The following is a 12853-nucleotide window of genomic DNA, read 5'->3' on the forward strand; positions in this document are numbered from 1 at the left end:
AAAATTGAGATAAGCTTTCCTGAAAAAAAAAAATTACGCACCCTTTTATATTAAAGAAGAGAGCCGCAGAACCTTTATTCAAAATGTATCCACAACGATTCCTCAGAAAAAAGGCATTTACATGGTAATTAAAACTATTTGACATGTCTAGCGTTTCTATGATATCAAATTACAGATTTAGAAGTAATCTGACTGCATAACTATTTTGAGAAAAAAGTTATTAGTGAACGGGGTATAAATTTCAGTCGAGTGAGTAATGTGGCTAAGGTTTATTTTCTTACTAGCAAATAAATGAGTCAACCAATTTTTCATATATGTTCACAATAGATAGATAGATGAGTATGATAGAAAAATAGATGAGAGAGAGAGAGAGAGAATTTTCATGGTATCGAAAAATCATAATTGCTCTCTTTTCCCTAAGAAGTCACTTATCCTACATCTACCGAACTTATTAGAGACTGGATAAAATTTAAAAAAAGAAAAGGAAAAAAGAAACGAAATGCTGCCATAAAAAATCATTCCTATATTATTTCTAAGACCCATTTCCCTTTTATAACAGTTACGAGAACCTTTGGAAACAAGACAACTCCTAAAAATCTTTAAAACGTCTATATCTCAGATCCTGATGTCATCACCGAAAAGTATCCAACCAGGTTCAAATAATTATTTATCATACCTAAAATTTGCAAGAATATTGTCCAAGCCGTGCACATTTTTTTTTCACAGTGCGTTAATGTGGTCGATATTAACGCACTTTGAAAAGAAATATTTTTTTTTTCAAAGTGCGTTAACGTGGTCCCAAAATTAACGCACTTTGAAATTTTTTTTCAAAGTGCGTAATTTTTCAAAGTGCGTTGTAACACTGGTGGATATCCCAGGATTTAAGCTAGGGAAATCTTTTCGTAGTTTGAAGAACGCTTTTAGTCCTTTTTGTATAACTCAAGTTTAGCCATTGAGAAAGTCCCAAGGCTGTAAAATGGATGCCTAAGTATTTATAACTTGATACACATTCAATATTGAAATTTTTGTAATGAAATTTATGTTTATTTGTTCTCCCAACTTTATCAAAAATAATAATTTTTGTTTTATTACAACTTACTTTCATACCCCAGTCATCACAATATTTCTCTAAAGAGTTTAATCTTTGCTGAAGTCCTTGTGGTGATGATGAAAAAAATTACTATATCATCTGCCTACATTAAACAATCTATATTTTTTGAGTGTAACTAGACAGAGTCTATACAACTTTGCAAATATGATGGCAAATCATTTATAAACATTTTAAATAAAGTAGGGCTCAAGTTATCTCCCTGACGTACACCTAATTTGATAGGGAATGAGGAAGTAAGGTGATTACCATACTTGACACATGCTTCACTTTTCATGTACATATCATTAATAATATTATAAAATTTATTTCCAACATTATATTGTAGTAGTTTCACTTTCAAACCATTATGAACAACACTGTCAAATGTCTTATGAAAATCTACAAAACAGGCATAAAGTCTACCTTCTTTTGTGTTACAATATTTATCGATTAAACATTTGACAATAGCGCAATGATCTGACGTTCTGGCATGTTTTGTGAATCCAACCTGGCAAGGGTGTATTAAATTGTTCTCACTTAAAAAGTTATCCAGTCTTTTATTTAAAATATTATTAAAGAGTTTACCAAGATTACTTATTATAGTTATTCCACGGTAATTATTTGGATCACAGGGATCATTCGATTTAAATATAGGAGTAATATATCCTTTTGCCCATGTCTCTGGGTAATAACCATAAGAAAAGCATAGGTTAAATATATTCAGTATACAGGGTAATATTATTGTATGCCCATTTTTCAGCCTTTCATTTGATATCAGATCTAGTCCTTTGGCTTTTTTATATTTCTTTTACAGTTATTCTGTTGTCTAGCTTATTAAAGATGATGTACGATTCCATTTGTTCTGATAGTAAGGAGTCTAATTTTTAAAATCTATTCTCAAAATTTTTATCAACTGTTGTATGCAAAGATTTAAAATGATTTATCCATTTGTTAGGTTCAACTGAATAGTGAGTTGAGTCAACTTTTTCTGTCCATTTAGCAGGCAAACTGTTTGCATGAGTATATTGAGCAGTAACTTCTACCCAAATTTTGAATCAAGATGATCAGGTCCTGGGTGGCGCAAAATTTATCTTATATTGAAAAATGCTGTACACCTTCATTATTCACATGTGATATTTGTGAAATATTCATTAGCCCCACCACTTTTACCTCATTGGTCAACTCCAAATAGATAACCAACTACCAGGGTATACCCTGTTTTTAATTTTTCAACAATCCAGTTCTTTTTTTTTATTAGATACACCCTCCCCGTTTACACAAGTAGCAGTATATAACTGCCAGTTTGCATGCTTTCTTCAGCGTCTATAATAAATGATCCAATACCACAAGAAATTAATTTTCTTCCCAGTGTTCTTTCAAGTTACAAGGGTCTTGAATTTGTCCATTTACGGTACCACTTTCCTCTCTTAAAAAGGCCACATTTAGAATCCACTAAATAAAGAAAACCATCAAAATGAAAAAGGGCTGCATTTTTTTTTTCTTTTTCCTATTTTTTCTTTATCAAGACTCAAGTCCAGAAGTCAAATGGAAAATTCGAACGATTGTCCTGCAGTCGGTAAATATACATTTACACACATAGCTGTGCAAAACCGCGGGAAACCCTATTCCATTGAACAAAGTCAGTCTCTTATATATTTTAATTGCATTGAGTTGGGCTCGGAGAACTTACGTTGTTTTAACATGACATTTGTCAAAATGACCTTGGTTCACAGCATAAAATCTATATGACAAGCGTCAGGGTCCGAATAAGTTCCCGCATTCTAGCGTACACGTTTTAGTTTGCCACGTTCACGACACTCCCTCATTCCCTGTATTCTTTTGTTCCTTTCATTATAATATTTTTTTAATCATCTCGTTCAAATGAATTTGACCTTCATTATTTCCATCATTGACAAAGCATGTGACGGATTGGCCGGCAACAATTCCGCAACTTTTATTTTATTTGCGGGAATAAAGAAGGGTGCATGCCTGTGAATATTCTCTTTAGAGAAGTGGACAGGCTTTCGCCTACATCCACTTCTCTTCGCAAGCCTTCATGTTTTGAGTCTGGAAAACGTGTAAATCTCGAACCGGTGACGGTCTACACTTCAACTGACATTTCGTCTAAAATACGTCTGAATGTACGTAATAGACGTGTTATATTATCAATTTTAACATAAATACACACAATTGTCACAAGAAAACTGACCTTTAAGTATTGTTAATCCATTTTCACAAGTTCTCCATCCCGGATTTAAATTATGTGCAAGTAACTCTTGAAGTATTCAAAAATCTCTAATTCGGATAAAAATGGAAACTATTTTTACAAAATAATAATGAAACGAGAGAAATCGTCTACTCTGTTTAAACTAACGAGACAGTATTTCCTCAAGTTTCGTTCAAATTCTTTTGATCTTTGTTTTAAATCTTTTTTCATTTCTCGGGAAAGGTAGAGTTAATATCGTTTAAAAATAAAAGAAAATATTTTTTAGTATTGTCAGTGAGGAAGTAATGAAGTAATTTTTAAGCTCAAATTTACATTTAAATTGTACTAAAATAGTAAAAATAAGTAAAGGTAATAATATTAATTTTGAATAATATGCTAAATCAAAAGTGAATTGTCCAAAACTTTTTTTGAACATTAAAATACGTCTTCGCCAATTTTCCAAATTATCCGACTTAAAATTTTCAATTTTTTCTAATAAGCTGTGGTAGATAAACATTAGTTTAAATCCGGGATGGAGAACTTGTGAAAATGGATTAACAGAACTTAAAGGTCAGTTTTCTTGTGACAGTTGTGTGTATTTATGTTAAAATTGTTAAGACAACACGTCTATTACGTACATTCGGACGTCTTTTAGACGAAATATCAGTTGAAGTGTAGACCGTCACCGGTTCGAGATTTACACGTTTTCCAGACTCAAAACATGAAGGCTTGCGAAGAGAAGTGGATGTAGGCGAAAGCCTGTCCACTTCTCTAAAGAGAATAGCCTGTGAACAGTTGTCGGTAACTTCCTAAATAATATAGAAAAATATGAATATGGAAACTAAAGCTCAAAGAGACGGCCTGAATTTCCCACAAGTACATGAATATAAATATACCTATCAGGCCCGTAGGAATTCAGCAATTTCACTTTGAGGGGGCACAACCATACATTTTCAGTTGGAGGGGAGACTTTCCTTGACAAGAAAAAAAAAAGATCATCAGACGTTATTATTGAGGGGGCATAAACATATAGTAGCTATGTTTACTATAGTATTCTTTATAACGGCAAAATTATTGGGGAGGGGGGCACCCCCCCCCCGTTCCTACGGCCATGCCTATTAATAGATAAAACGAGGACTCTTTTTACATACTAGTATCATAATTGTAAAACAAAACCAAAGTACCTGTGGAATTTCCGAGGAGATTAAATATTTTCATTATAGATTTTTCATTATAATTGATTATTAGAGAACTTTAAAATCTCCGTGTTTTGATTAAAGAGAGAATTTTTACCAGCTGATCGCACAGTTCGCAACGAAATCAATCCTGAAAATTCATGCTACAAAAAAAAAATATTTAAAATTTATAATAAAAAATATCAAGCTATGAATTTTGACACTTTATTTGTAAAAGCAATGAACAGGAGTATTGTGTGACTCTAACGTATGGACATATAATATCTAATACACAGGTAACAATTTTCAACCAATGAAATCAAACTTAACCGCAGTTGTTGTATTTGTCCCAGAATCAACAGCCTCAACCTCCATTTCTGTGCCATCCAGAAGGAAACTCACGAGAAAATGTCTTTTGTCGTTGCACTGTGATTGAGACTTCGGAACCATGATGACTAACATACCCAAAGAAACAACCCCTTCATCTGTAACAAACTTAGGATTACTATTCTTCGTGGCGAAAATTTCAAGATCTAACTGGTCTTGGTCGTCTCTGTTTAAGAAGTACTTCTTTGGAGTACCCCGCTGTCCAACACGAACAGTCTCATTTGCTCGAATATGAATGTTAAAAACGTCTTTTGCAAGCACTCTCTGCCCTAAAACGATCTTTTTGTCTGGAGGAAAACGTTTTTCGTCAAAATCAACTGTTGTGCAAATACCGTATGTGTAACGGCAAACACGCGCCTGCAGAACTTGGGGATTTCTTCCAAATAAAACTGCTCCTTTCAGCACTGCAAGAACAGGGTCTTCTGGTACTATTATTCTAGTATCCGGAAATGACGTTCTAAACGTCGATTTCAAAAGATCGCTTTCTGCAAACCCACCAACTAGAACTATACTATCCACATGGAGATGGTGAGACTCTAATATTGCAACCACATGTAAAATGATTTTCTCAATTGTTCCTTTCAGTAAATGGGTAAAAGTTTCGTTGAAAATATACATTTTATCACGCTGAAATTTCACTTCCTTTGTTTTATTAATTTCTTCAATATGACTTTCAGGCGATTTACCAAGTTTTTCACTCATTATATCGCGAATGGATTGTGGAACCTGAAGAATTACCCGTTCATCATCTTTTGAGAAAACCCTCTTCTTGTTCTCAAAAGCAGACATGAATGAGAGGAAATCATCGGGATGGGTTCGCCTGATAATCTCCATAATCCCGGGAACAGTTAGATTCTCTAAAAAATTCACGAATTCTTCATTGATTGCCAAGGACCCCCAGTTTCCACCAGCCGCCGCCATGACTTCCTGTAAAGCCCCATTAGGTAAAATCTCGTGTGCGGTAATGTCCACCGTTCCACCTAGCACAAAAAGATGAAGATTACACTCTTTGAAGTAATAAAGTCTATATAGTTATGACAAGGAAAAAATTGTACTTAATTTTCAATTTCATTGAAATTTCAAATCAGTCAACCACATAACATACCCCCTAGGTCAACAATAAGATACTTTGCACCAGGTGAGAATGTCTTCAGTTTGGCTTTTCCGTCACAGTCCTCAGATCTGGTGAGTCTCTCAACCGGAAGATAACGGCAATAGAGAGCTGCCGCTTCCGGTTCCAATGCAATTGACAGTTTATTGTTTAAAATTCCAGTCTGAAAACATTCCATATATTTTTTCATATTTTTTTTTCAACATTAATCAAAATTAACAAGCTATGCATTATTTTAATCTGGATATTGATGATTGCTTCATATGACTAACCTCTTGTGCCGCAACTCTCATAAATTGTTTGGCTTTTTCATCCCAAATTGCAGGAACAGTGATCACCCAATGGATGTCTTCATTAACAGAGTCTGCTCCAAAATTACTTATTCTTTCCTTCAATCGGGTTGTAAAATCGTCCTTTAAGCCTTTAATGATCGAGGAAAATATTTTCAACGCTTTTTGAGGCTTTCCTTTCACATCGTGTAGAACAAGATTTCTGGAAATCTACAAAAAAAAGTTCAATTGGTAATTCAAAACTACTTTCAATTTATTAATACGAGATAACATTTGCATAAAGTTGAAGAATGCTGTGGGTTCACTAGCCCATAGCCCCATATAGTTTATCTGGACTCAACACTATGTCAGAACTACATATATTATATATAAATATTGCATGTAGCTGAGGGCAACAACATTTTCACCCCCCATGCAAGAAAACCATTGTTGAAAATGGTTTCCTTGAGGTGAAAATTTTTAATGTTTCACTCAACTATATTCAATATTTATTACATTATACTGAATGTTTTATACAAATACACATAACTGAACTGTGAGCGCATAAATTCTGCGCAGTCAACATTTTTTGGAATATCAGCCGTTGTCAAGCAATGTTTACTGTTGCTGGGCTGGAGGGTGTCGTTTCATCATTCAGAGGGTAATGGTGTTTTTTTTTTTAACAAAATTAATGTTTCTCGGGGAATCATATTTAAATAATTTACATAAAAGTATAATATACTCGAATGTTATCCTCATACTACAGAACTGAAAATCTTTATAAGGGACACTTTGACGGACCAGTAGACGGAGACATTTATTTGATTTTCATCCTTTGTACATTTTTAGAACTATGATTTTGGGCCACAGAAATGTAAATACTTTTTATTAACAAACATTTTCATACATATCAAGTAAATTATTTTCTGTCTCCACTCTACTTAATTCTTTTCAATCATATTAGAGCCGCACATCACATACATCTATCCTTTTATGTATTGTATCATCTACATGGGTTATATCTTATATTTTTAGAATTAATTTTGTTGAACACCCTAATAAAATTGCACAAAGTCATCCTAATTTGATAATGAAAATGAGTAATGCAAGACATTTAGAAGCTAAGGGGTCCTGAGTCCACTAACCCTGATGTAGATGGACATTTAAACGTTTCAAGATTGGTGAACTTCAGATCCTTTTACAGAAACCTTGGAACGTATGTTACACGTACAATACCTTTTGATCATAGAGCCTCATTTTGAAGTGTTGGAAGTAAAACCATTCCTGACGTTCGTCCTCTGACAAGGAATTAATATAATGATATTCAGCATCGTAACCAATGCTATGAAGCTCTCCTTTCGGGTTCAACAGAACAGCAGACAGTGTCTTGAAATGCTGGAATCCATCCGTTCTGGACCTCCAGCTGAAGGTACTGATTTGTAGAGGGTCCCTCTTGTATTCGTCGTAAACAGAGATCGCGTACCCGGAAGACGAAGTTCCGATATCTAGAGCAACTACAAATAACTCGTGCCTGATTCTTAAGTGTTGAATTTCCTCGTAGGTACCCCCAGTTGCCAAATTGGCATACTCCCCGTCATCATCTGGTTTCGAATTTACAGGTGTATTTTCATAATAAGTAGATTGGGTTGATCGGGGACGCCTGACATTAAGTCTATGGAAAAAAAATAACACACCTTTACAAAAAATGAATTAGGACGTGTATGCATATCAGATGTAAGATAATTGCTGTGGAAGGTTTTTATTAATGCCTACACAATCCGATAAATATACTGACCTCTTTTTGGTTTCTGTCCATCGCTGTTTTATGGGTTTGTTACCCATTACCTAGACAGCATACCAAAGTGTAAGTAATTAGATACTAAACCGAAAGTAGTTCTTTATTATTTACCTGTATAAAATATGTTACACCTTTAGAAAAGTTATCTATTACGCCCCTTGCTCGATGACTCAACGAAACGATTTATTTTGATACTTCGTTTCACATGCTTATCTTAAACTTGAAAGTGGAAAAAAAAATATGTACAACATGTTTATTTTTTGAAGAAACTATAAGCATTTTATTTGCAACTCGTGTCTGAGAAATTAAAAATTTTAACAAAGAGTGAATTGTCGGTTTGGATAGTTTAACAGTTATACAGTGGGGAGAGAGGTTATAAAATAGAATTTTCACGTAGAAAAAAAATGTTACATTTAATGGAAACATATACTTTTTATTTCCACTTTTGACAGGTGCAAAAGTCTAAATATCGATGTAATGTCTTTGAGAATTTTCTGTTTCCTTTTACAAGTACACATATTAAAAGTCAATTAACATGTTTAATAACTGAAACTTATAATAAAATCAGATACATGTATGTTCCTGATGATTGAAAAATGAATCTTGTGAGTGTCTAATTTTGTCAATTTTTGGAACCAACCTCTTTCCCAAAAGACGCAATATACAGGAAATTTCCATAGCTAAATGCATCATCATTGTATCACACTAAATAAATTAAGGGGGACTGTTCGATATATTTGGCTTCGAAGACTGACTACATTGGCACTCGGCACACCTCGGCCGATTCGTACCTCATCTAACGTTTGATGAAGGTGACGGAATCAGCCGAGGTTTGCCGAATGACTATATTGGTTCTTTTACAAACACGTCATCAAGTCCGGTCTCTCCACTTGGAAAGTGTCACCGAGTGCACTGGTTAGATCCCTTCCAAGCTGTCTTTATTTGGTAATATTAAATATGTCAGAAGGACAATACATTGCCTTGGCGCCTTGCGTGTGCCACAGCTCACGCATAAAGGGAAATAATTCTAGTTCAACTCTACTGTCTGTAGTACATTGTATCTATAGATATAGTGTACTGTTACCACTTAAATAATTAAAAATTTGAACACCGTGCCATGATGTACTTTACAACAATTCGTCGCCTAAGAATTTAAAATGTTCTAAGTGCCAAAATGGTCAAAAATGAGTTATGCATATCGTTGGAATCGGCTCGCTGAGATCTATCTACCTATGAAATGGACAAAAATAAAGAAGATATTAAGAGTAATTGGTTTTTCTATCTCCACTTGTTGTGAATTTATAAATATTAGAGTGTTCTATCTTCATAATGTCCAATCATAATGCTAACCTTTGGTCACATGATCTGATCAATGAAAAACTTGAAAGGGGGGGGGGGGGGAGGGGGTTCACTGTGAAAGTAATTAAACTTAATCACATTTACTCTAACAGTTTAATAATATTATAATAAACAAAGAAGTGTATTTCTTAATTTAGTGCGAGGATTTTATAAAAAGGTTGCTGAAGCATGGGATGACGGTCACCTGCGTATCATGAGTTTCTAAAGCTATTACCATTTTAGTATAAAAAAAAATGGACCTCTGGTCTCTCAAAAATAGTTTTGAGAGGCTTTTATAATCACATGTATATAGCTTTCCTCTTAGAAAATCAAATCCAGGCACACTATAATAAATTTCAATACGTGACCAACATAGCCACCCTGGGGCCTGCGAGCTGGATACAGATGACATTGATTTTAAAATTTTAGGAAAGGAGTTTATTACTTATTTTAATGACAAATGGCCACAGACTTGGTCCAAATGCTGGGACCATGAGCCATGAATTTTACAGTTTTGGTTAAGATTTACATGTGCAACATTTGTCTTGTACATGTACATAGGTAAAGAAGATTTTTCAATGTGATGTGCAATGCATTTTCAATTTACAACCAATTTAGTCCCACCCTGGGTTCTGAACCAGGGGGGTAATATATTCTTTAGGGCCAAGTGTTTATCATATTGAAAATCATGTAAAAAGTTGCCTGTTGATGCTCATCATGTAAAATATTTTCAAAATATGACCAATTGACAACCATAAGGCCTGAAAACATGGACCTATGTGACTTGGTTTCCAGAGTTCTGATAAAGGACTGAGTACGAATTATAATTACAGTAAGCAAACATTTGCTTGGTAGATGTCAATTGGGAAAGAAGAAAGGTTTTGAAGATTCTTTAAAAACCTTCTCCTTCATCCATTCCCATCGGACCCAAGGATGTCAGAGCCCATGAAAATTCGCAATTATATAAAAATATGATTCAGTATACATACATGCAAATTATTTTTTATTCATTAATGATATACTAATACACCAAAATTTGTTGAAATTGGTATGGCTGTTTTGGAGTCATCGTCGGAACCCATGAATTTTCTCTCCGTTACACTGAATTCAATTTTCAACGTAGTGTAACGGAGAGAAAACCCGTGGGTTTCGACGATGTTCTGGAGTAGAAACTGAAAATGTTTAACAGTTTATGTTTGGAAGTTACGGAACAATGGAAACAGCAAAACGTTCCTAAGAGTCTCAGGTGACTTTTTTGTTGTTGTTGTTGAACTTACAGAAATTATCCATTTTAAAATTACTTCTTTAAAGGTACTTGTACACAGATTTGAAGTTAATATTTTCTCAAGTTTTCGGTATAATATCATGACTTATATATTTTTATAGCATTTCACATGGAAATAAAATAAAAAAAATATTTTATCTGGAAATTATTGAAACTACAAATTTCGGGACGCGTAATAAATGTTCTATATCCATTAGCATTTTAATTTTAACTAAAATGCACAAAAATATTCGATAGAATATTCTATCTCCATTTTCAATGTCAATTTTTTTTACCTCATATTTCTACTCAAATTCACTGAACATTAAGTTTATTTTACCGTAGATTAGCATATTCTAAGTTTTTATGCCTTATGTCTAAGTCCAAAAGGCTATGAGTAAAAAGATAATCGACCCCTGAACTTAAACTTCAATTTCCCAAAATTTTGCAAAATTCATGATCAGTTAGGACATCATAATTCTCAGGCGACGAATTGGTAAAGTACATGTACCTGTAAAGAGTCAGTCCAGGGGGGCCTGGGCATATGCACTAAGTCTTGTTTCTCTAAATAATATTTCAACCCATAGCATAATACAAGGTATCAACTCCGAATTTCATCAGAAGCACAGTCATATACACTTTCAGAGAAAGTGTACTGGAAATTAAACTGTTCTCTTCTACGATCATTTATCTACACAAACATATATGGCATGCTTGTCTTTATTAGGGTCCCGCTCTGCGGGCGCCCTATAGTAGTCAGTCTGTCCGTCCGTCCGGCTGTCCATCTGAGATCTCTTGTCCAGAGCATATCTTCTCTCTCCTTGGCCCAATCTGTCCCATACTTCACCCACAGAGTGTCTTTGGGTAAAGGGTGTGCAGTGACCTTGAACCATGTTTCTAGGTCTAAGGTCAAGGTCATAGCAGAATTATATGAAAAATCCTTGTCCGGAGCATATCTTCTCTTCTCTAAGTCCAATTTGACTCGTACTTCGCTCACAGAGTGCCACTGGTCAATGGATGTGCAGTGACCTTGAACGAAGTTTCTAGGTCAAGGGTCAAGGTCAAAAATAGCCTCTCTGTTTAAATTCTTGTCCGGAGCATATTTTCTCTCTCCTTGGCCCAATCTGGCTCATACTTCATCCACAGAGTGTGTTCGGGTAAAGGGTGTGCAGTGACCTTGAACCATGTTTCTAGGTCTAAGGTCAAGGTCATAGCAGAATTATATGAAAAATCCTCGTCCGGAGCATATCTTCTCTCCTTTTAGTCCAATGTGGCTCATACTTCACTCTCAGGCCAACATTTTTTTATTTTCTGTTTTACGGGAATTTTTTTCAAAAATTTGAGTCGGGGGGTCGAAATAAAAATAAAAGCTCGAAATTTAAGCAGTCGGTCAGAAAAATAAAAATAAAATGAAAAAATGCAATAAATTTTTTTATTTTTAATTAAGGTTGGAATTTTATTTGTATGACCTTAATTTGTTAGAAAAACAGTGCTATTTGAAAAACTTATGTACACAAAACACAGAATTGGTACTGTTAATGGATCAATGAACTATTTAAAGTTTAACTTTCTCTTAGATATTTGGGGCAGGGGTGCATTTCTAGTATAAAGCTTGCAGTTTCTAACATTAATGCAAATCAAACATACAAATCTATAATCTTCTCTCAGTTGTCAAATATCATATTGTCACCACAGTAAACCTATAGGACTTCTGTCACACCCCTCATAAACTTTTCAGAATCTTTTATTTTTCGGTACTGGAGTATTCAGCAAATTACAAGATCTGAGGATTTTGGACTAGTTCTGGCAAAGTTATGGAGAAAATACAGTGAGACATTCAATGGATCAGCTAAAATAAATTAATTCACAGAAGTGCACATGAGACATGAAAAAAAGAAAAGTTGTATAATATTTTTTTTTCAGCGCACTTCCAATTAATATATACGTAGGTGGAAAAAACGTACTACAATATCTCTATTGAAAACATATTCAAACTTCCTCAATCTGTAGTATATATATCTTTTTATCCTTATGTTTTCTTTCTGAGCATGCTAACTTTCAATATAGAAAATACACATCTTTCCCATAGTATACACATATAAAATACACATGACAATATTCTGTTTACTGCAGAATTTAAAAATTTAATTGTTGAAAATGGTTCTAATCCACAACTGTTGAATTCGAGACCTGCATTGAAATAATATTTGTAAGG

General features: G+C 34.2%; 1 protein-coding gene across 1 annotated transcript; it reads right to left on the minus strand.

The window, feature by feature from the left end:
• Positions 1–4695: 4695 nt before the first annotated feature.
• On the minus strand, positions 4696–8735 carry LOC133192133 (heat shock 70 kDa protein 12A-like). The gene is made up of 6 exons (XM_061328011.1): positions 8677–8735; positions 8034–8083; positions 7475–7910; positions 6242–6469; positions 5964–6132; positions 4696–5838 (listed from the first exon to the last, which is right to left on the minus strand). The coding sequence occupies exons 2-6, from the start codon at positions 8078–8080 to the stop codon at positions 4778–4780; spliced, it is 1941 nt and encodes a 646-aa protein (XP_061183995.1). The 5' UTR covers positions 8081–8083; positions 8677–8735; the 3' UTR covers positions 4696–4777.
• Positions 8736–12853: the final 4118 nt, after the last annotated feature.

This window comes from Saccostrea echinata, unplaced genomic scaffold, assembly GCF_033153115.1.
Source record: "Saccostrea echinata isolate AGI-Se365-2 ecotype Australia unplaced genomic scaffold, CSIRO_AGI_Sech_v1 ptg000025l, whole genome shotgun sequence".
NCBI lineage: Eukaryota > Metazoa > Mollusca > Bivalvia > Ostreida > Ostreidae > Saccostrea > Saccostrea echinata.

Coding starts and splice junctions, on each gene's coding strand:
- LOC133192133 (XM_061328011.1), bottom strand. CDS start 8,080: ATGGGTAACAAACCCATAAAACAGCGATGGACAGAAACCAAAAAGAG. Junction 7,911..8,033: donor TGGACAGAAACCAAAAAGAG/GTCAGTATATTT, acceptor TTTTTTCCATAG/ACTTAATGTCAGGCGTCCCC. Junction 6,470..7,474: donor TGAGGCTCTATGATCAAAAG/GTATTGTACGTG, acceptor TTTTTTTTGTAG/ATTTCCAGAAATCTTGTTCT.